The sequence below is a fragment of the Mastigoproctus giganteus genome, chromosome 9 (genome assembly GCF_048544385.1).
Source record: "Mastigoproctus giganteus isolate SK-2022 chromosome 9, ASM4854438v1, whole genome shotgun sequence".
In the NCBI taxonomy this organism is placed as follows: Eukaryota; Metazoa; Arthropoda; class Arachnida; order Uropygi; family Thelyphonidae; genus Mastigoproctus; species Mastigoproctus giganteus.
The window spans coordinates 114,452,997-114,478,541 of record NC_143583.1 but is presented as its reverse complement, the minus strand read 5'-3'; the positions used below and the strand labels follow the sequence as shown (position 1 = coordinate 114,478,541).

The 25,545-nt window shown below is 37.6% G+C and overlaps 1 protein-coding gene across 3 annotated transcripts in view; it reads right to left on the bottom strand.

The window, feature by feature from the left end:
• MBD-like (methyl-CpG-binding domain protein 2) overlaps positions 1-25,545 on the bottom strand; it is a 131,047-nt gene that overhangs the window by 81,336 nt on the left and 24,166 nt on the right. For all 3 annotated transcript variants that reach the window (XR_016547382.1, XR_016547383.1, XM_090381188.1), the window contains exon 3: positions 9,764-9,854. Coding sequence is in view for 1 of the 3 variants with exons in the window: in XM_090381188.1 (XP_090237314.1) it covers positions 9,764-9,854 (91 nt within the window). In the remaining 2 variants the exon portion in view is untranslated. The remainder of the gene's footprint in view (positions 1-9,763; positions 9,855-25,545) is intronic.

Here is a 25,545-nt window from a genome sequence, read left to right as displayed (position 1 = left end):
AAATGTATCCCAATTCACAAAGGAGGTTCAAAGGGTGATACAAATAATTATAGACATGGTAGTTTAATTTATGTTCCAATGAAAATAATGGAGTCACTGGCTAAAGAAATGATGCAGGATCACCTAGACAAGACTGCAGTAATAGTTCAGACACAGCATGGGTTTGTTAAGGGGAAGTCTTGTCCAACCAATTTGATTCGATACTATGATGTTGTCACAAAAGGAACTGGAGGCAAAAAATAATTTTGATATCATATACAGTGGATTCCGGTTATCTGGGGCACCGGTTAATCGGGGCAGTCGTTTATTTGGGGCAAATCTTAAAAAACAGAACCCAATTGAGAAAATAGCCAGGGTTTACTTGTCTTAATTGGGACAAAATGCCGTTTAATCGGGGCAGGAGACCACAGCACTGGAGATTACCCTACAATTGTCTCAGACCGTACCACATAGTTCGGTCGGATTTCTGGAGGTCAAAACCATAAAACAATAAAAACAATTAGCAGTCACCTGTTTATTGGGCTTTTCTGTCAGTGCAATCTATCATAAACGGATAGTAAACTCGATCTTATTGAATTTGTGATAATACTGACAGCTGGAATTCTGTGGGTTATTATGGTAAAATATGTTTACACTTCCATGGAATCTTCAATCATATAAAAAAAATAATTTTCAGAATCTTCTCTTCATTCCTATTTTTAAAGCTTTGTAACTCGTTACTCCGTTCTCACTTGCGCATATTTACTCCGTTCTCACTTGTTACTTGTAATTTGTGTGTGCTGTGTTCTTTGTTATTGATTGCTTATCTTTTTACTGTTTTAAATTTTAACCCCCACCCACAAATATCAGCGAACAGAAATGTCAACTAGTTTAGTTAGTATGTAATATTACAGTACGTATTAATTATTCCGATTATCACGTATATTCTTCCGAATTTCACGTATCATTTAATTTTTTAATTGGTAAGGTAATAAAGGGTAAATCTGTGCTTAATATATCTTTGCTTTTATAGCCTGTGGATAATATTCCTCATATTTTCTCTAATTAGAATTGCTGTTTAATAGAATTAAAATTCGATTTACAAAACGTGATCACAATGACCAGTGCTTACTACACATCGTATAGTGAACAGTACTTTACAATGGTGACTCCATCATAACGTGATTTTATTGTACAGTGAACCAATTGTAAAGGGGGGGCATTATATTTTTAACTATTTATGTGAAACTTCGGATAATTGGGGCAGCTGCTTAATCGGGCCAAAATGCACTAGTCCCAATGTGTCCCAAATAACCGGAATCGACTGTACTTGGATTTCAGGGAAACTTTTGATACTGTTGCACACAAAAGACTGCTGTACATATTGGAGCGGTATGCATTAAGGGCAAGTTGCTGCAATGGATAAAGGGATGGTTAAGTGGGAGACAGCAGAGAGTGGTAATAAATGGACACTGCTCTACGTGGACTAACGTTATGGAGTCCCCTAGGGTTCGGTGTTGGGTCCATTGTTGTCTTCTGTATTTATCAATGATATCGATCAAAGTATATCAAGCTTAATGTCCAAGTTTGATTTGACACAATGGTTGGCAGAGTTGTTAATGATAGTAAAGACACTATGCTACTGCAACAGGATCTAGAAAAGTTAAGTAGATGGGCTGAGAAGTGGCAGCAGAAGTTTAATATTGACAAATGCAAAGTACTGCATATGGGTAGCAGTAACCCAAGAGAAACATACCAACTGTGTGGCACTATGCTCAGGGAGGTGGAGAATGAAAAAGACATGGGGGTAATTGCGCAGCTGGATATGAAGTTCTCTTAGCAGTGCAGACTGCCAGAGCAGGTCATAGAGTTTTGTCAATGATATAGAGGAATTTTGCTAGCAGGGACAAGTAGGTGATTATACTTTTGTATAAGGCAATGGTCAAGCCACACCTTGAGTACTGCATACAGGTCTGGAGGCTTCATTTTAGGAATAATGTAGAGTTGCTAGAATGAGCACAGAGAAGGGCAACAAGATTGGCAAGAGGGACAAAGGGGGTTCTCTTACCAGGAGAGGCTTAAATTCTGTAAGTTGCAGCATCTGGCGACTAGGCACCTGTGATCTGATTGAGGCGTACAAGGCCTTGAATGGTTTGAGCATTATCAATGCTGATGGGATACTTCCGCTTGCTGAGATTAAGAACTTGAGGAGGCATAGATTCAAACTGAGGAAAGACAGTTATAGAATAGATGTGCAAAAGTTTACCTTTAGCCAGTGGGTAGTTGATTGCTGGAAAAGATTTCCATCTGTTGTTGTGGAAGTTGATAGCTTCCACATTTTTAAAAACATTTTTTAAAACATTAAAAAATGTTTTTAAAAACATTTAAAAACATTTTTACCAGCGTTATTTGGAAAAAAGCATTACGTTACCAAGAAATTGTCACAAAACCTGATGCACATGCATTGTACTTGTTGTGTGCAGTGATGCAACAAGTACAACGCATGCGCCCAAGAAAACTCAACTGTACGCAACAAGTGCAGTGACACAACAAGTACAACTGAGCAGTGACGCTCTACATTATACCAGCATAATGATTAATACGCGAGTGACTGTGCCAAAATCTAAAGCCCAGCATTTGAAGGAATATCGTGAAAGAAAGAAAGAAAGGTAAGTTGGACAGAAATGTGAATCCAGATGAAATTCAACAAGAGTGTTTCGTTATGCCTGGAAGTTCTCAAACTGCACCCAAAAAACTAGAGCTGAAATAATGAAGGAATATTGTGAATGGAAGAAAAGGAAATTAGAAATTCAAACTATCTCGAATCATAATGAAATTCAACCACAGTGTTCTACTATGCCTGATACTTATCATGAATCTAAAACTCCAGAGAACTAATGAAGGAATATCATGCACAAAAAAAAAAATTTAATTAGAAATGGCTAATGAGATTCCTGATTACATCCATACAGTGTCTACACAAGCTGACAGTGAGTTCGAAAAAGTAGTGTACAAAACCCCATTTGATTCTAATGTCTGTGATCGTTTATGGTTTCAATTAGTTTTGAAACCATTATCAACAACTTCATATGAATTACTTCAAAATGAATTTCATTTTCAAGAAGTGAGTACTTTCATGACATGTTGTTATTTGGTTTTTAGGAGCATTAGCAACTAAGGCCATATTGCTCCGGGGATATGCGGTGGTCATTCCCTGACCTTTCCGTATCCGGTGGTCACAGGCTTGAACCCCGGTCTAATCAAGAAGCGTGTGCTACGCACTGCTGCTCCTGCCCACCTGGCTACGGAGGCGCCTTTATGACATGTAATACATGTCATACTTCATGAAAAGAGGGATAGATACCAACTATGGCCACGTCAAATGGATTTATATATCCAACATATCCTATTCATTTGCCTCCATTGGATGTTATAACTCAGCGTTTGATATCACCATGATTACCCTTTATGCAAATTCGTCATTTACGTTATGAACATAGACAATATGGGATCATTGGACAAGTAATAAATGTACCAGTTAAGGTAAATACAATGGTTCATCAATTACCTAGAGAATTAGATGACGATTATGCCATTAATGTACATATAAAACAGACTCATATATAAATCATCATATCTACAAGGATGTGTGCAGAAGAAAATAGTGAAAATATTATTACGGTATTTGATAAATTCACATTTGTATAAATTCTATGGCATAAAAGTGAGCGATTTCTTGGGGACAAATGATGATAGTGAACAGAAACATTCAGATGAAATTGTGGAATCTGTCAACAATGATGATGAACTATTGTTAATTCAACAACAAACATTATTATGGTTTGAAGATAAATATTTATGTATAGCACTGGGTCAGAAATCATCTCCAACAAGTTTCATATTTGATATACATGCAGAAGAACCTTCTTTTCCAGCTATATATTTGGGACATGCACGAAAATTTAAAAATGGATTGAAAATTACTCCCTTTATGATGGCATCAAGTGAAATTCATAAATCTGATCGTCGTGGAGTAACATTTGCTATATACGGTAATGAAAATTATACAAATGCATACTGCAGAAAAATTTGCAAATTGCATTTAAATCAGTAGAACTAACAACTAACATTACTCATTCTATATTGGAATCAAAAGAATTTATAAACAAGTCATTAGAGATTGTTTCAGAATTATGGCATTCGCTACAATTTCATGAATTAGTACAAGTTGTTCGATGGTCTGATAGTACATTTTCTAAAATTCTTACAAAAATAGGCAATGGAGAAGCGTTATTACCAGATGAACTTAAAATTATAGAATCAAGATTTATTAACAAAGAAGATGCTACTAATTTATGTCCACAAGGGATTCAAAATAAAATTCATAAAAATTCATAGTGATTGAAACTGCAGGACTTCCATACATTCTACCACTATTGAAAGGAAAACCGTACATGGTTAATACAAATATAGATGTTATCGATGGATTGGTAAACGGTGCAATTGGTACTTTAGTATATTTCGAATTTGAGGACGACGAAACAGTTAAACAAGTATCGACGAAATTTCCCGAGTCAAAAATAGGATCTAACCTTCAATCTCGTTATAAACAATATGTGAAAGATAAACATTTACTTAGTAAATCCGTACCTATTATAAAATGATCAACTACAATTCCATGCAAGAACAATAGGAAATTAACATGTAGACATACACAATTTCCTACAGTATCTGCTTGTGCTTTGACTATACATAAATCTCAAGGAGGGACCCTCGACAAAGTTGTATATAATTATGAGAAAGATCATCAACAGCAACTTGTATACATGCCATTGTCTCGAGTGACCTCATTGCAAGGTTTATATATTACAAATCCCCACGACGAGTTCACATTTCACCACGGCAAAGCTACTAGTAATATAGAACTTCTTGCTGAACTAGATCTCTTGAAAAATAATAAGCTACCATTTCTACAGGATGAACTGCAAGATTTCATACAAAGTGGTATATCTATATCGTCAATGAACGTACAAAGTTTACAGGACCGTGTTCGAGATATCGAAATGGACACAATTTTACAGCAATCCAAAATATTGATATTTTGGATTGCTGAAATTTATGGATTGCTGATTGGTTGGATAATGATGAACATATATTACTTAAACCATTCCAACATGTGACTCAATTTAAAAGGTCAGATGTTCGTAGTGGTGTTGCGATATATCAACGTGACGGTTCACCTATAATCAGTACACCACATATCTTTGCACAACATAATAGCAGCAATACGACAGTGTTATCAGTTGAAATTGGAGACATTAGTGGACCTTCGTTCAAATTCAATAGTGAATCTATTTTCATCGTTGCCATATACATCATTCCAGGGATGTTGTTAGATATAATTCAAAATTCATAAAAAAGAATTTGATGCCATATTCCATTGAAGGGGCAAAATTATTGGAAGAGCCACTGGATCGTATATCTATAGTTCTCACTGGTGATTTTAATCTAGAATGAAATTCTGAGGCTGGAAAGAAGTTTTGTAAATTTATGAAAGATGTCTTCAATTTAGATATTAAGTCAAATACTTCAGTAAATACTACACGTAATGGAACGACAATCAATGGAGTATTCACTCGGGAATTAAAATCATTTGAGTGTCAAAATTATATATCTTATTTCAGTTACCCTAGACCAGCGGTTCACAACCAGTGGTTCGCAAACCCCTGGGGGTTTGCAAAAGTGTTCCAGGGAGTTCACACTGAAAATTCTGTAATGGCATCTGCTTACATTTACATAGATATATTATTGTAAACTACAAAATATAACTAATAATAAACAATAAAATTAAATACAAAGTAAAGAATTGCCAAAGAAATAAACCACATCTCCCACAATTCCTTATAATTACTTTACTATCTTACAGTATATCATGTTAAATAAATATCTAAAATTATTTCTTGATTAAATGTCCAAGAGTATGAAAAAGGTTGTTTATGCATGGGTAATGTGAGATATAATCAAACAATGCAAGCAAACTACCTGGGTAGTAGAAATGATGGAAGTGTATTACCCATTCATAAACAACCTTTTTCATACTCTTGGACATTTAGTCAAGTCATGAAATTGTTTTAGATTAAACCATGCACACCATCAAGCATCTCTCATATTGTGGAGTTATACTTTATAACCGGATTGTCACTATTGCAACAACAGTGTACCTGCCCATCACCGATGAGTAAGCCAACAAGCTTCGAAACAGTGCTATCTGGGTGATGGTATCATCTGAGTGACATTAGTCTTCTCCACTGGTGAAGTTACTTATTCAAAGCAATGCAATACCCCAGCCACTCGTTATGAAGGTTGATTCACAATACGAGATATGAATAAACAATGCATTCATACTACCTCGGTAGCAGATGTGATGGAAGTGCATTACCCATGCCTAAATAACCTTTTTTAAATAAATATGTTTTCCATACTATTTTTTTTTTCATTCTCAAGGATCACTGTTATGTATAGGTACTTTTTTTTAGAACCTATAGTACTTAGCACCATGCATGGGTTGAAGGTTGAAAAGCTGAAAGAAGATACTTGTTGACATTAGACTTGAACTTCTGTAGATTGTAATTTTCAGGAAATACGTATGAAGGAAGGTTGTTCCAGAAAACGGCAGATGAATGAATAAACGAGGAAGATGAAAAGTTGGTTCTGTGAGTTTGAAGTTGGACAGTAAATGGATGTCGCCTGGTGGTGGCACATGTTTGGACTGTTTTGAAAGAGAGAGCAGGAATTATAGAAGCCAATTCAGAAGAACAGTGCCCATGGAATAGCTGTAGAAAAGGCATGCTGCAAAAACAGTACATCTATGAGACAGCGAGTGCAGAGACTGTTAGAGAGGAGTCATTAATTAACCTAACTGCCCTCTTCTGAATGGAATCTAGAAGCCTGAGAGCGGTTTTGGGGGAACCGCCCCAGTTGTGGGAACAATATTCCATGGTAGGGCGAATTTGTGATTTGTACAGTGTGAACAGCTGTTTGGAAGAAAAGTAACGCCGAGGGCGAAAAAGAAAACTAAGTTTTTTAGATGCAGAGGAAGCAATATTTGTAATGTGCTTGTGCCAAGGGAGGTTAGAAGTTAGGGTAATTGCCTAGAAATCGGAGTGTCATTGAAGATAAGCATAAGCGCTGAAGAATCCTTTTTGTGAGATATGACAGGACTGAGTTTTAGAAAGATTGAAATTAAGTTTTCTTTGCCCCACTGGAGAATTGCCTGGAGATCAGCATTTAAAGATTTGGCAGTGGATACTCGTGAAGTTGAAGCTGTTTGAGCAGGGCAGGGTTTCTCAAACTGGAAAGTAATTTGCTATCACCAGCTATGGATATGATTTCCGGTCAAAGGAAGAAGGCCATTAACATACAAGAGGAAAAGAGTGGGAGAAAGACCTGAACCTTGGGGAACACCAGCATTAGTGGAGAAGGTAGAAGGCAGAGAGCCGTCTACCATCACCTGCAGTAAGTGGTCAGAGAGAAAACTGGATACCCAATTACAAAGAACAGCTGTTTGTTTGGTTTTTAGGAGCATTAGCAACTAAGGCCATATTGCTCCGGGATGTGCGGTGGTCATTCCCTGACCTTTCCGCATCCTCCGTATTTGGTGGTGACGGGCTCGAACCCCGGTCTAATCAAGAAGCGTGTGCTACGCACTGCTGCTCCTTCCCACCTGGCTATGGAGGCGCCTACAAAGAACAGCTGGAAAACCATAGGACGGAAAGGCGTTTGTAAGATCTTTATGCCAAACACGATCAAAAGCCTTTGAAATGTCAAAAGGAATGGCTTGAGTTTCACCAAAAACTTTTCCATTGAATTTGCCCATAAACATACATACGCCAGAATATCACCAGTGAAATGACACTGATGGAATCCATACTGGCGATCATTTACCAGATGAAAGATTTCCAGATAGTTTAAGAGTTGGCAGTTAATTGATTTCTCCATTACTTTGGAAAGAGTAGAAGTAATCGCAATGGTGCGATAATTGGATGGAAGGGATTTGTCACTCTTTTTAGGAACTGACTGGATATGAGCAAATTTCCAAGCAGAAGCAAAAACACCTTTGGAATAAGAAAGTGAAGCAAGACAACACAAAACAGTAGGTTCAATGGCACAGGTTTTGAGAACAAGTGGAGAAATACCATCAGTACCTGGACCTTTCGTAGCATCAGATTCATCAAAATCCTTTTGACGGAAAACCAAGGATTCATTGAATGGAGTGTACTGGGAACGGTTTGAGGTGATTTACCAAGATCATCAATACGTGAGTTGGAAGAAAAATAGGTTGTTAGCATGTCAGCTTTACCTTTGGCTGATGTGGCAACAGAATCATCTGATTTTGACAGATGCGGGAACAGAGATGGGCAAAAATTGTGGCCAATAGCTTTAGAAAGACCAGAATGCTCGGCTACCATTTGGACAAGAAGCAAGTTTTCTACTCCTGTTCGAAATCTAGTTTGGACTAATTAATAACTGCTTTACAAAGTATAAATAATACTTAATTTTTATTACGCAATGTCACATATAAAAACGTGGTGCTGGAAATATTTTATAATAAAAATTCAGTACGTTATATGATTTCGGAGAATATAGGCTTAGGGGTTCGCTATAAAAATATTATGTTGAAGGGGGATTCGCGAGTCAAAAAAAGTTGGGAACCGCTGCCATAGACCAATAATTTTAGTGTTATTATAATATATTTTATACAAATTATTTCATTGTACACTAGTACAATGAAAAATTTCATTCACTGTATGTCATTGTATGTCACTGAAATTATTTTTTCAATAAAAATGCAGCAGCAATACTTTTTTTATTTATTTTACTGTACCAGTTTCATAATGAGTTCCTGCAGTAAAGATGTTTTTAACAGTGTAGAACGGCAGCAACTCATTATGTACTTGGTACATAATTTTCTCGTTTTTTTTTTTTTTTTGGTTGATGCTCCATAAGCTTGTTTTCTTGCATCATATGCCTCAACCAACTAATGCTAATGCTAATATGCAGGCGATGATTTTTTCAAGAAGTTTTACTCGTGTGTGTGTGTGTGTGTGCATATAAAAATTGGTAAAAATATATAGGTTTGTGCTAATGCATCATGTTTATACATAGCCAACTACTAAGTAATTACAAAATTGGCATCATTTAAGTATATCTCATATTGTGAATGCCTTCATAATGAGTTGCCATGGTATGCACTACCTCTTATAAGCAATGCTTCTCTAATAGAGAAGACTACTGTTACTTATTCTTGGTGGATACCGCCACCCAGACGGCACCGTTTCAGAGCTTACTGGCTCTTTATTGGTGGGTGGGTGAGCAGGTACCCTACTCACCCACCAAGAAGCGTTACTTATTCGAGATAGTGCAATACCATGGCAACTCATTGTGAAGGTATTCACAATATGAGATATGCTTAAATGATGCCAATTTTGTAACTACTTAGTAGTTGGCTATGTAGAAACATGATGATATAGCACAAACCCATATGTTAGTTAACTTCTTCATAACTTGAGGCTATTGCCCCAAACAAATAATGTAATTTTCATGGTTGGTTAAAATTTATTGCAATTCTAATTTTGATGGGAATTAAAATTCTAGGTTAGAATAACTTTATGCAGTAAAACACAGTTAATACTGCCCAAACTTGTAAATGGTGAAAAACAAATAACATAATTTTAGAAAAATATTCAGCTTAAATAAAACAGTGTGGAAGACTAACTTGAAATACCTTTCATATTTCTTGGCAGTTCAAAGTTGTCAAAAGTCTCTTCATTCATATCACAAGCTCTGAGTCCTTGCAATCTTTTTTCCCAGAACAGCTAAGCAGTGTAAAGAATTATTTCAAAACGAAACAGCAATATGAGTTGCATATATTCTTATAAAAATGTATAAATTCTATTTTTTTTTATTAATTATTAGCCAAACCACTAATTAAGTTGGCAATAGAGATTGGCAATGGCCTCAGTTGTGAACACAGAAATGAGCAACAAAGTTTTCTACAAAATGCACAGACCTGATATTCGGAAGCAAGTCACCATTAACTACCTCAGTACTGCACCTGCACTTATAAAAAGCACTTATAGATATTCATTGCTGTTTATTAGAAATTCACACCATTATTCAGATGATCATTTTTGTGACTATCTAGATAATGGCATCTCGGTGGTAGGTAACCAGGCACAGTATGTGAAAGACCTGAAACACCAGCGATGAAATATTTCTATGATAAGAAAGATGCTAAATAGTGTTTAAGGTTAAAAACAAGTCAATTTAGAGAAAAATTTTCAATTAATGTACAGTAATGTTTTATAACTCTAGTATTCCTCAAGCTTTTGCTCTAAATTTATTTGAGTTCTTAACTTTCATCAACCCCTAAACATCTCTCATGTTGTGGAAATATTTCATCATTGAACTGTCAGTCACAGTCAGCTTTTCACTGACTGTGCCTGGTTGCTAACAGATGAGGTGCCAATAAGCATTGAAATGGCTGAGGTAATGCATGCATTTCAAATACTTAGCCATACAAGCAGTGTTTTTAATAATCCCATAAATAATGTAATAACTTAAGTAAATTTAGAGCAAACACTTCAGCCATATAAGTACTAGAAAATGACAATAAAAAAAAAAGTTAATTATCACAGTATATTAAATAAGAGTATATTGGTGGTGATTCCTCTCTCTCTCTCTCTCTCAAACATATATACATGTTTGAATAATGACATTAAGAAAATAAAATAAAATAAATAAGAAAATAAATATGAAAATAAATATAAAGCTATCATTTAGAGGCAGCAAAAATACACATGATGCCCATTACATAACCGATAATAAATATAAAATTAAAATTATATTAAAACACATGCCAGTAGTACGGCAAAACTGTAGAGTGAAAATTTAACATAAAAATTAAATCAACAGGGAGGGGGAAAAGTAAAGGTAACAAGAGTGAAACTGTAATCAAAAGCCTCCAAATAATTTAGAAATTCAATTAAATCCAATTAATAGTAAATTTTAAAATATAAGGCCAATTACATGGAAGTTTAGCGGCACTCTCCTTGACATGCTAAAGCTGCGCCTATACCGCCATCTATATATATTTTTTATATTCCTTTTTCTGTCTATATAAGCTGGTTAAGCTTACATTATGTCGGTGGTGTGACTCTGCTCTGGAGTGCTGGTCTGTTCTATAGTTTATTTTTCACTGCATAAGATCCACTGCTATGCAAATCTTCTGCATTTGTAGTTCAATCGAGGGATGGAAGGGTGGTTTAGTCCTTCAATCAGTTCGCCTTTGCGACGATTTGCCTAGCGATTGAAATGCAGTGATTCCATGATCATTATTGGCCTCGTGGCCCTCCGTTGATACGGGGCATACTGGTCAGTCTATTATTTTGTTCCTTTGTTTTATTTTAGTAGTTCAGTCCCTGTCTGGTGATATTTCATGTCGCTCAGACTTGGTACCTTACTGGGGGGGGGGTGGCGCTAAATTTCCACATAATTGGCCTTATATTGTAAAATTTAATATGGATTTACTATTAATTGGATTTAATTGAATTTCTAAATTATTTGGAGGCTTTCAGCTACAGTTTCAGTTTGTTACCTTTACTTTCCCCCTCCCTGTTGATTTAATTTTTATGTTAAATTGTTGCTCTACAGTTTTGCCATACTACTGGCATGTGTTTCAATTTGATTTTAATTTTATATTTATTATCTGTTATGTGTGTGTGTGTGTGTGTGTGTGTGTGTGTGTGTGTGTGTGTGTGTGTGTGTGTGTGTGTGTGTGTGTAAAATTTGTGAGGTTTTTGTATAAGTAATTTGCATGAAACTACTCACCTATCTTGCAACTGGCTATATAGATAGATCTAGTAAGTGTGTATACAGTACTCTCGATTTTCCGGGATAGATGGTAAAAAACAAATCCTGGATAATCGATTTCCCGATTAATCCAAAAATACAAAAGTTCCCAACATACCTATGAGATATGTTCCAGGACTTCTGTAAATTTTTAAAAAAATAAAAATATAACTATAACCAGTCTCATGGGTTTTGTATTGAAATAGTCTGAATTAAATTGTACTGATATTATCAGCAGTCATATTACAAATGCTATGTGTATTGGGGGGGGGGGGGGGGGGAACGATAAAATATTTGAAATTAAGCAAAACTGATTTGGAAAAGTGTGTTAATGTCTTTGATGAGGCAGAAAAAAAAAAAGTTTTGTTTTATTCACCAGAGTAATTTGTTCAAGCCTTTAAATTTATTCAAACCAGTTTTACAAAGTGGAAGTTTATTCCAGCAATCAGTTATTCTCTTAATGAATGTAAATTTTCACAAATAAATCTATCTTCCAACCACTCTTTTTCAATTTATGCCCCGTTGTTTTTGTTTATACTCCGGCACAACCCACCAGGTCAGTGGAGTTTACAGTAAATCATCAATACAAATGTTAATCGTATTTAACATTCCACTCAAAGAGCACGTGCTATTGCACTCAAGCTCCTGACCACTCGGCTATATCAGGCCTGTTGTTGTATTTGGTTTTTAGGAGCATTAGCAACTAAGACCATATTGCTCCAGGGATATGCGGTGGTTATTTCCTGACCTTTCCGCATCCTCTGTATTTGGTGGTCACGGGCTCGAACCCCGGTCTAATCAATAAGCGTGTGCTACGCACTGCTGCTCCTGCCCACCTGGCTATGGAAGCGCTTAGGCCTGTTGTATGCCATCTGAAAAAGAATGAAAATGCTGTGAGCATTGTTTAGTTAACCCTTTTATATCTCTATATTTATATTTATCCTTATTTATATCCTTTATATTTATCCTTATATATTTCAGTATGTAAGGATTTAGTAGGATTAAGTGAAATGCAAAACAATCTTGCATCTTCTTTTCCAGAGACTGTAATTCACAGAGCCTCAGCCTTTCTTGGTAAAAATATCCTTTTGTGTTCCCTCATCACTACTAATTAATCCCGTTTTTCTTCTCTGCACCCTTTCAAAAACCCCAATTCTTTCCTAAAATGAGGTTTCCAAACCTGTATACACTATTCCAGGTTTGGCCAAAACTGCCATAAACAACAGGATAAACACTACCTTGTCCCGGCTGGCAAATTTTCTGCTATACTGTTAACAGTGTTCAAAGAATTTCACATCCCTAGATCTTTTTTCTTATCAGCTACCTTGAGTATGGCATTATCCAAAGGCAGTACCTTACATTTTACAACAATGAGACCTAAATTTCCCTTTTTGGTAATCTTTTTAGTTTATCTCTATCTTCTTGAAAAACCACATCCTGATTAACCAACCGATCTTTATATCAGCAGCAGACTTACACATCAAACCTGAAATTTCTACATTAACATCATTAATAAATATTAAAAAGTTAGGTTGCATTTTGGCTGCATGCAATTTTAATTTCTTAAATTAATTGTATTTTTTCCTTTTCTGTGATTAACAGAAGTGAAAAGCACACACCTCATCTTATAACCAATTAACAAATAATATATAAAAATCATTGTAATACATATTTCACATTTGTGTTGTAATAACATAAGTAAATAGTAACAATCAGTGTTTTTTTTTTTTTTAGGATGGCACACCGGCACCTTTATTAACAGTGACATGTTATATTTGGATGCAATATTTGGTATTTGTGATATTTGGATGCAGTACATGTGATATTTGTAATATTCCTTAAATTTTTTTCACGTTTACCAGCTATTCAAATAAGCTTAACATTATTTAACTAAATTTGTATTTTTCACTGTCTATTGTTAAGATATTTTCTATATAAAACTTTATAACCATTTTTAGAATTCTAAATTACTCAGTTGGTCCTCTGTTTAACGAACTCCTTTTATAGCGAATTTTTTTGAATTCCCCTTGTAAGTTACATTTAAAATACAGTAGTTTCCGTTGAGTGAAGAAAATTTTCATATAATGAACGGATTAGGACTTAACTCAGTGTGCACTGTTCGCATTTCTGGCCTTCAGACAATTTAAGCAATCAGTGCTGCTGCACAAATTAAGAGGGCTAACAGGCTTACCATTCTACAACTTAGGGTACTCGTAAAACCTATCCGGCCACCTGTCCCACATACGGAGAAGTTGCGCTGGTCAACAGTGAGCAGATCAAGGGGTATTCCCGATGCTGAAAATGGGCTTGGTCAACCTTCTACTGCAGTGGCATCCAACCTTTTCCTGTACAGGGTCCATATTAAAAAAAAATTCAAAGTCAGATTTCTTTTGCAGGCCACACAGTGATTCGAGAAAAATGATCAAGGGGTATTCCCGATGCTGAAAATGGGCTTGGTCAACCTTCTACTGCAGTGGCGCCCAACCTTTTCCTGTACAGGATCCATATTAAAAAAAAATTCAAAGTCAGATTTCTTTTGCGGGCCACACAGTGATTCGAGAAAACTTAGTGTATTACATTTAAAAGTAAAACTGAAAATATTTGAAAATTTTATTAAGTACAATTCACGATTACATTTACTGAACAAAACATTTAATGAGAAAATTTTTTTGATAATTAACAAAATTTAAAATGCTGTTTTAGTTTACTTTCCACGTGGGCCGCAGGTTGGACACCACTGTGAATCAACTGAATCAACTGTAAATTTTCCCCATCTCTGTTTACATGGTCACAGTACCTGAATATCGAATGACACTTGACATTTTGGACAGTTCCAAAAAAAAAACAAAGGAGAAAATTCAAATTTAACAACTAGTTCAAAGAACTAGTGACAATGTCGATGACAAGAAAAGGAAAATGAGGACAACGAAGGTATTAAACGTTCTAAACATGAAATGTTGGTATTTGGTGAAAACAAAGTTAGAAAATTGTCAATTAGGTTACAGTTAAATGAAAGAGACGGAATTCGCGGATTTCAGGGATACCTAATTGATAAGGTTTCGGAAGAATTGAAGCATCTGATGAACGCTCTGAGTACGATACCAATTTCGAGTGAAAGTAAACGAGGCTTTTCATAAATGAAACTGATCATCGGCCCAATCAGAGCTTCCCAATCTTCACTGATGACAAAAACAATTTCTTCACTACTATTTCTTAAAAATTGTAGGCCCACTGCTGATACACTTTGATTCAGCAAAATATGTCGATTCGTGGCTGCTTTGGAAACATCATTCAGCAATAGACACAAACAGTATTTTTGGTTTTTTTTTTTTTTTTTGGAGCATTAGCAACTAAGGCCATATTGCTCCGGGATATGCGGTGGTCATTCCCTGACCTTTCCGCATCCTCCATATTTGGTGGTGACGGGCTCGAACCCCGGTCTAATCAAGAAGCGTGTGCTACGCACTGCTGCTCCTTCCCACCTGGCTACGGAGGTGCCCAGACACAAACAATAAGAAAAGAAGTCAGCATAGTCAGGATGAGACCTTAACAATAAGGAGCCCAACATCAACTTACAGTACCTCACTCATCACATTAGTCCAGTGGTTCTCAAATTTTGTGATACTAGGACCCCCTACGATCCAAATGATAAGTTCTCTCCCTTTGAATAAAACTAATGATTTGATTTGGATGAGTTGGGCAAGAAATAACTATACCACTTGCTTTTAATAATTAAAATTTAATCTATGTCAAATAATAAAATGACAGAATGTTAACTTTATAAAAAAAACAATCTAACAGACTTTGTGATCCCAATTATACAGAGCAGTAGAGATTACAGGATCATATTTCAAAGACGGCATCAAAAAATTTAAAACCATATGAAATTCTGCATTCAATTTTTATCCTGAAGATCCCTACGCAAGAGTTACTATTAGCTCATAGACTAACACAGAGTAAACATTTCATTGTTTTTTAGGCACACCAGTATATATATGTGCCTCCACTTCCCTATTCTGTAGGGAAGTGGAGACAAGAAGCTTATCACACTCTAACAGGGAGTTAAATGATTTTGTAATAACTGAGAGCAGAGTGGAGGAGAAATTGAAGTTAAACTTAAGAAAAGAACCTTGGGTAGATGGGATCTACCTAGTTATATTAAAGGAGGTGGCAAAGGAAGTAAGCAAATCCTTAAGCATAATTATGAGAGCATCCTTGGACTCAGGAGGAAGTGCCCACGAAATGGAGATGTGCAATTGTATCCCCAATTCACGAAAAGGGGATCGAAAGGTCACACGAGTAATTACACATGTTAGTTTAACTTCTGTTCCGTGGAAAATAATGAAGTTACTTGTTAAAGAAACACTGCAGGATCATCTACACAAGGCTACAGTTATACTTCAGACACAGCATGAGTTTGTTAAGGAGAAGTCTTGTCTGACCAATTTGATTGGATACTATGATGTAGTCACAAAGGAATTGGATGCAAAAAATTATTTTGATATCATATACTTCTTCAGAGAGACATAGATAGACTTCAGGAATGGTCAGAAAAATGGCAGCTATGCTTTAATCCAACAAAGTGTAAGGTATTACACCTGGGAAACAGTAATCCCAAAATAACTTATTCACTTGGTGGAGTTCAACTAAACCCAGATCAACTAAACTGGAGGAAAGGGACTTGGGTGTTACGATACGGTCAGACATGAAATTCTCTGAGCATTTTTTGGCTGATGCTATACAAGCTTGCTTTCTTGCATCATATGCTTCTACTAATGCTAATACTATATATACACTAATGAGCAAAACCATTATGACCACCTACGTAATATGATGTTGGTCCTCCATGTGCAGCCAAAACAGCTTGTACCCGGTGAGGCATGGACGCTACAAGATTTCTAACAGGTTGCAAGGAAGGCCCATGGTGTCCTATCAATGATCTATTGAACTTTTGCAAGTTCGATAGATCATTCAATAGGGACATGATAATCCCATTATATAAGGCTTTTATTAGACCACACTTGGAATACTGTGTTCAAGTATGGAGACCACGCCTAAAGAAAGACATCGAGCTTCTTGAAAGGGTGCAAAGACGGGTAACTCACCTGGTGAGATCAGCAAAAGGGCGTCCTTATGAAGAAAGACTTCGAATATGTGGATTGCAGAGTTTGGAAACTAGACACCTTAGAGGAGATTTGATTGAGGTATTTAAGGCTCTGAGAGGCATCAGTAAAATGAATGAGGATGGAATTTTCAAGGTTATAAATGATGCTAGAACTAGGGTACATAAATTCAAGTTACGGGGGACAATGTTTAGACTGGACTGCAGGAAGTTTTATTTTAGCTAACGAGTTATAAATTACTGGAATAAGTTGCCTACATAGGTGGTAGAGGCTGACAGTTTGGGGAAATTCAAAGGTCATCTGGATAGTACCTTCGGGTCAGGGAAGCGCATAGGATGATAGGTTTAATTTCCTTTTCTTTTACTAATCATTATTATTTATTTTTTTTATTTTATTATTTATTATTTTTTTTTTTTTTGACCGGTGCAGCGTAAGCCATAGGCTTTCTTGCACCATGCGGCCATTACTAATACTAGGATTTTAGAAAAGTTTTTGATACTGTTTCACATGAAAGACTACTGCACAAGTTGGAGCAGTATAATATTAAGGGCAAGTTGCTACAATAGACAAAAGGACGGTTGAGTGGGAGAAAACAGAGAATGGACACTGCTCTTCGTAGACTAATGTTATTAGTGGACTTCCCCAAGGGTCCGTGTGGGCCCACTGTTGTTTTCTGTATTTATCAATGATACTGATGAAGGTATATCAGGCTTAACTTCCAAGTTTTCAGACAATACGAAGGCTGGTAGGATTATTAATGACAGTAATGAAAGTATGCCATAGGCTTTCTTGCACCATGCGGCCATTACTAATACTAGGATTTTAGAAAAGTTTTTGATACTGTTTCACATGAAAGACTACTGCACAAGTTGGAGCAGTATAGTATTAAGGGCAAGTTGCTACAATAGACAAAAGGACGGTTGAGTGGGAGAAAACAGAGAATGGACACTGCTCTTCGTAGACTAATGTTATTAGTGGACTTCCCCAAGGGTCCGTGTGGGCCCACTGTTGTTTTCTGTATTTATCAATGATACTGATGAAGGTATATCAGGCTTAACTTCCAAGTTTTCAGACAATACGAAGGCTGGTAGGATTATTAATGACAGTAATGAAAGTATGCCATAGGCTTTCTTGCACCATGCGGCCATTACTAATACTAGGATTTTAGAAAAGTTTTTGATACTGTTTCACATGAAAGACTACTGCACAAGTTGGAGCAGTATAGTATTAAGGGCAAGTAATACTATACTGCTTGGGGAATTAATGCAACAGGATCTAGAAAAGCTGAGCAGATGGGCTGAGAGGTGGCAACTGAAGTTTAACATTGACAAATGCAAAATACTGCATATGGATAGCAGTAACCCCCAGAGTAGCATACCAACTGTGTGGTACTATACTCAGGGTAGTGAAGGATGAAAAAGACCTGCGGATAATTGTGCAGTCAGATATGAAGTTTTCTGAGCAGTGCAGACAGGCTGCAAGAGTTTATGGGGTTCTGCAAGCTCATGTGGTTTTGTCAATGATATATAGGAATTTTGCTAGTAGGGATAAGGAGGTGATTATCCTCTTGTATAAGGAAATGGTCAGGCCACACCTTGAGTACTGCATACAGGTCTGGAGGTCTAATTTTAGGAAAGATGTTGGGCTACTAGAATAAGTACAGAGATGGGCAATGAGATTAGTGAGTGGAACAAAGGGTTGCTGTTATGAAGATAGACTTAAGTTCTGCAAATTGCAGTGTCTGAAGACTAGGCACCTGTGAGGTGATCTGACTGAAGTGTATAAGGCCTTAAATGGTTTGAGCAAATTCAATGCTGATGGGATTCTGCCTCATGCTCAGATCATGCACCTGAGTGGGAATAAATTCAAATTGAGGAAAGACAGTTGTAGAATAGCTGTGTGGAAATTTGTCTTTACTGAGCAGGTGGTTGATTGCTGGAGAAGGCTGAACTAGACAAACCTTTGGAGTGAATGAATGGGTGAAACAAGATGGTTTTTTTTTTTTTTTTTGGCTGATGCTATACAAGCTTGCTTTCTTGCATCATATGCTTCTACTAATGCTAATGCTATATATACACTGATGAGCAAAACCATTATGACCACCTACATAATGATGTTGGTCCTCCATGTGCAGCCAAAACAGCTTGTACCTGGTGAGGCATGGACGCTACAAGATTTCTAAATGTGTCTTGTGGTATCTGGTATCAACACGTAACCAGCAGATCGGAGTTGCTGTTCCAACACAAACCACAGATGCTCGATGGGATTGATGTCTGGGGAATTTAGAAGCCAGGGCAATACCTCAAGGTCTTCCTCACGTTCCGCAAACCAGTCTCAAACAATCGAGGCGGTGTAGCATGGCGCATTATCCTGCTGAAAGCCGGCACTGCCAGAGGGGAAGACCGTTGCCATGAAAGGGTGTACCTGGTCAGCAATGATGTTTATTTAGGTGGTAGAATCAGATAGCCTGGCACATGGAGGACTGGACCCAGGGTATCCCAGCAGAACATCGCCCATAGCATGACACCACCGCCGCCACCGGCTTGTTTTTGTCCCACAGTGCATCCAGGCGCCATCACTTCCCCAAGTAAATGATGCACACATACCAGCCATCCATATGGTGCAACCAGAAACATGATTCATGGAATCAGATGACCTTCTTCCAATCACTCAAGGTCCAGTTTCAATGGTTGCATGCCCATTGTAAGCATAAGGTCTACAATGTCTATAAGGTAATGAACAGCTACCTTACAGACAGAAGTGTCTCAGTATGCACAAGGTTCCAGGAATTGAGATGTCCTATGAATAAAGGCTGCCCGCAGGATTCAATCCTTGGCTCTTTCTTCTGGATGAATTTCTGGCCTTAGATCTGGGCCCTGTGGAAAGCCTGGCCTTTGCAGATGACATGATTTTCCTTGTAAAAGGTAACATGCACGTGGTTGTAGAGCAAAGATTGAATGCTACCCTCTTGCAGCTGCAGGAGTGAGCGCAAATGCACATGCTCAAAATATCACCTGAAAAAAACCAAACAAATACTTCTAAAAGGCAATTTGGACATAAGAAGACATCCACAAATCAAAATTAACACAACCACTATAAAAATGGTAACATAACTAAAATATCTTGGAGTGGTCTTTGATTCAAAATTAACTTTTTATCCCTATTTGATCTACTTGGTGAAGAAAGTGAGAAATTATCCAGGTACGATTGCTAGGATCAGTCGAGCAGACTGGGGACTCAAAAGAAAGACCCTGGCAATCATATACCATGCAATGTTCCTACCTGTTATCACCTATGGAGCTGGTGCGTGGTTCACCTGCTCGGCCATAGTAAAAAATAGGAATAAATTAGAATCAATACAAAGGACAATACTACTCCCTATTACTAGAGCATGTCGCACAGTAAGCATGCCTGCACTACAGTTGCTGGCCAGAGCTCTGCCACTTTACCTGGAAGTAGCCAAAAGAGGCTTATATTATAGATTTAAAAAAACAGGGCATACCCACAGAATTTCTGGGGACAGCCCTTGATACAACTAACACCTTCAATGCTGAAAGAAAAAGAATAGCCACAAAGCTCCATGAGCTATGGCAAACAAAGTGAAAGCAGGAAACCAGAGGTCTCGTTACCAAATGGTTTCTGCCACGGGTACCAATGGTTAGCCCAAAGCCACCTAAGTGGTATGCCCCTGGACGTTTCATAACATTTATATTGACAGGTCATGGATCCCTAAAGGCGAAACTAACCTCCTTAGGACTGACTGATGACCCGAACTGCACCTGTGGCGAGAGTGAAGACTGGGCACAGATTCTATATGAATGTATAATATATGACATCCCTAGAACAGAGCTAACAGCACAGATTGGCCCCCCCCCATCCCAGGGGAGAAGAACATCTGTTCATCATAAAAGAGGAAAATTATAAAGCCTTTACATCTTTCACACAGAAAGTATCCGAAATGTACAGAACAATCCAAAGAATGGCAATTCAGTCCCCAGCAATTAAACAATAATCAATAGTTAAAATTGCCCAAGTTTCCCACCACGCCCAGACAATGACTTAAAAACTGTCAGAATAGCAGTATTCTGCACTCTGACAGACACCTGACATGACAAAACTACCCAGGACTACCCTGCCATGTGTAGGAACCAGGGGGCCCACACCAAATAAGTAATCATGTAGGGAAGGGAGATGTACAGGCAGCCAGGAAAGCAGATTAGCTGAAAAATATCAGTAAGCTGGTAGAAAGGGGATGCAATGTAGAATGAAAATGAAAGACAGAATGAATAGGTTGAGCACTGAGTGAACTAGGAATTATGGTAAAAGGGAATAAATGGCAGTTTTGATGAAAGAAAGAATGACCTAGCATGAGGGAAAGAGAGAGTGAATGGAAATGAGTGGAAGAGCAAATGTAATTGGCCGAAAGAATACAAAGTTAAAAATAACTTACATCACTTTATATATATTAACAAACATTTACTAACTACACAAACACTATCACTGCATTCTCCCCTGGCCTGCACCACAACTGAAGAATAATAGTAAGTTGAGGTGCCCAGAGAGTGCAGCGCAGAAAGCAAGAGTCAAATAAATGAAATGAAAACTAGAATGAATGAAAGTGTAAGTGTGTGAGAAAAAGAACACAAACCATAAATACTAAAGTTAAGTACACACTAACCTTAGTTTTAATTGGTATTTAAATGTACATAACACATCATTGCATCCCCCCTCTGGTGTGTGAGAAAAAGATAAATGAGTGTGAGTGAAAAAAAAAAAAAAAAAAAATATATATATATATATATATATATATATATATATATATATATATATATTTTTTTTTATGTAAACCTCAAACACGAGAGGTATTAGAATCTATAGTACTTAGTACCATGCTTGGATTGGAGGTTGAGAAGACGAAAGAAGATATTTGTTGACATTGGACTTGAACTTCTGTAGACTGTAATTTTCAGGAAATACGTATGAAGGAAGGTTGTTCCAGAAAATGGCAGTTGAATGAATAAACGAGGAAGATGAAAAGTTGGTTCTGTGAGTTTGAAGTTGGACAGTAAATGGATGTTGGCTGGTAGCGGCACGTGTTCGGACTGTTTTGAAAGAGAGAGCGAGAATTATAGAAGCCAATTCAGAAGAACAGTACCCATGGAAGTATCTGTAGAAGAGGCATGCAGCAGAAACAGTACGTCTATGAGAAAGTGAGTGGAGAGACTCTGTTAGAGATGAAACATTAATTAACCTAACTGCCCTCTTCTGAATGGAATCAAGCAGCCTGAGAGGTTTTGGGGGGGGGGGGACATTTGGGAACAATATTCCATGGCAGGGGGCACATTTGCGATTTATACAGTGAGCAGAGTGAGGAAAAAAAGTAACGCCGAGAGCGAAAGAGAAAACCAAGTTTTTTAGATGCAGAAGAAGCAATATTTGTAATGTGCTTGTGGCAAGAGAGATTAGAAGTCAGGGTAATCCCCAAAAAAGAGATATATCATTTGGCCTAGAAAGAGGAGTGTCACCAAAGATAAGCATAGGAGCAGAAGAATCCTTTTTGCTAGATATAAGACAAGACTGAGTTTTAGAAGGGTTGAAATCAACTAAGTTGTCTTTTCCCCACTGGAGAATTACCTGAAGATCGGCATTTAAGGAATTGGTAGCAGATTTTTGAGAAGTTGAAGCTGATTGAGCAGGACAAGGTTTCTCAAAATGGAAAGTGAAATGCAATCCAGAAATATGGAAATGCTATGGATAGGATTTCCATTCAATGGAAGAAGGTCATTAATATACAAGAGGAAAAGAGTGGGGGAAAGAACTGAACCTTGGGGGACACCGGCATTAGTGGAGAAGTTAGAAGACAGACAGCAATCTACCATCACCCTCAGTGAGCGATCAGAGAGAAAACTGGATAACCAATTAATAACGACAGTTGGCAAACCATAAGTTGGAAGCTTGTTTAGAAGACCTTTATGCCAAACACGATCGAAAGCCTTTGAGATGTCAAAAGCAACTACTTCTGTTTCACCGAACCTTTCCATCGAATTAGTCCATAAATGGGTAACGTAGACCAGAATATCACCAGCGGATCGACACTGACGGAATCCATACTGGCGATCTTTGATCAGATGGAAGGTTTCTAGGTAGTTTAAGAATTGGTGGTTAATTGATTTCCCCATTATTTTAGAAAGAGTAGAAGTAATTGCAATGGGCCGATAATTGGATGGGAGAGATTTGTCACCCTTTTTAGTAACTGACTGGATATGAGCAAATTTCCAAGCAGAAGGAAAAACACCTTTGGAATAAGAAAGTGAAAAAAGGCGGCAAAGAATAGGAGAAAGTTAAGGAGCACAGGTTTTGAGAACAACTGGAGAAATACCATCATGACCTGGAGCTTTCTTAGCATCAAGATTCGTCAAAATCCTTCTGACATCCTTTTGACAAAAGACCACAGGAGGCATTGAATGGAGTGTGTTGGGAATGGTGGGAGGTGTTTTACCAAGATCATTAATACATGAGTTGGAAGAAAAATGGGATGCTAGCAGGTCAGCTTTATCCTTGGCTGAAGTGACAACAGAACCATCTGGTTTGGACAGAGGTGGGAGCAGAGATGGGCAAAAGTTGCGGCCAATAGCTTTGGCAAGAGACCAGAATGCTCGGCTACCATTAGGGCAAGAAGCAAGTTTTCTACTCTTAGCCTGTTCAAACTTTAGTTTGGACTGATTAATAACTGCTTTACAATTTTTGTGTACTTTGGTGTAGGCAGAAAATGAAACTGAAGAATTAGAAACAAGCCAATTACGATATGCAACATTCTTCTCTTGAACAGCCTTAGCACATTTATTGGAAAACCAAGGTTTAGATAAAGGACAAGATTTTAAAGTGGAGTGTGGGATAAAGGATTCCATTCCTACAAGAATAATTTCACTGACACGATCTGAGCAAACAATGACATCAGAAGTTTTGAAAGAATAATCCGACCAAGGAAAAGAAGAAAAGAAGTCTCGGAGGTCATCCCATTTTGAATTCTTGTAATGCCAAACAACACGAGTTTGGGAATAGCCATGAGATAAAGATTCCATTGGAGAAGAGACAATCACCAAGTTGTGATCTGAAGTGCCTAAAGGATCTCTCACTTCGATCGTGTACTTAGAAGGGTTGTTTGTGAGAAAAAGATCAAGCGTATTGGCTGTATGATTAGGATTGTCCGGTATTCTTGTAGGTAAATTAACAATCTGTGCAAGGTCAGTAGTAATTGCAAAAGCCTCAGCATCTCAACCAGCTGGGTTGGTGTGACTAGAAAACGGAAGCCAGCTGGAGTTGTGAACATTAAAATCAACAAGGAAAATTACCTCACTGTTAGGAAAGTTGGACTGGAGAAAGTCAAGTTGCAAATAGAGGAAGTCGAAGAGCTGCAAGTGATTAGTGGAGTTGGGAAAATGGTAGAGACAACAGACGAATTTGACACAATGAAGTAGGGAGATTTTAAGACATACTGCGGCTTTGCTGCCAGTGAAGATCGAAAAGAGGAGATTCCAAATTACCAAGTCTCTGACAGGGAATATCAGAATGGACGTATGCACAAGTACCACCTTTGAGGCGAACGGAATCATACAGCGAATAATTTGGGCACCTGAGATGAGCAGTAGTTGAATCAACTGATAACTGAGATTCTGTCAGAAAAAGTACATGGGGTTTGGCAGACTGCAAGTGGAAATGGACATCGTTGAGATTAGAATTGAGACCACGTACATTTGTGAAATGAATTAGGAAGTGCTTGGGAAATTTAGATCTTTTCGCAGATAGGCTTGCTCTATTAGTTTGACAATTCATTGTGTATTCAATAGTAAGAAAAAGTTGGTGGGACATGCTGTATGAAGTAATGAAATTTTTGGATATTGCATACACATGGTAAGAATATACCCAGATCCTTGACATAACGTGGCCTCGACAATGCTCCTCGCATACACACTACTCAGACTCCCTCCAGTCACTATCTGACAGAGTAAAGGTAGCAAGATTATACACTAGCTGATTGGGAAGCCTCCTAGAGAGTTACCAATAGGTTCGGTCCGGTGTACTAAATAGCGGCCGGCCTGCGAACACCATTTTAGAGCTGTACCCTCGGAATGTAAGAAATATTGGATCTCGCCACGATGTTCATCATAACCTCAAAAGTCATCAATCATACTGCATGATGGAAGAGATAGGGAAGGGTTGACCGGAACTTAGCTCTAGAGACTAAAACATGGGTTCCACCACTTCAAGCCTCCAATAAGCAAAGTGGTGGTATTGCACCGGTTGATGAGAGTCATCTACCACCTAGTACTGCCTGGTAACATACAGGGGCGGCATTCCTCCATGTGGTGTGGGCGCCACACCTCGACCCCTGCTTACATTGGTTCACACCTGGGTGGTCACCCACCATGTACTTGTGCATGGAGGTTATACCCAGGATTACTAACAGTCCCACCATTGTGAAGGTGCAAGCAGAGGATTTGGCTGTCACAGACTGTCCGGACTTCACAAATAT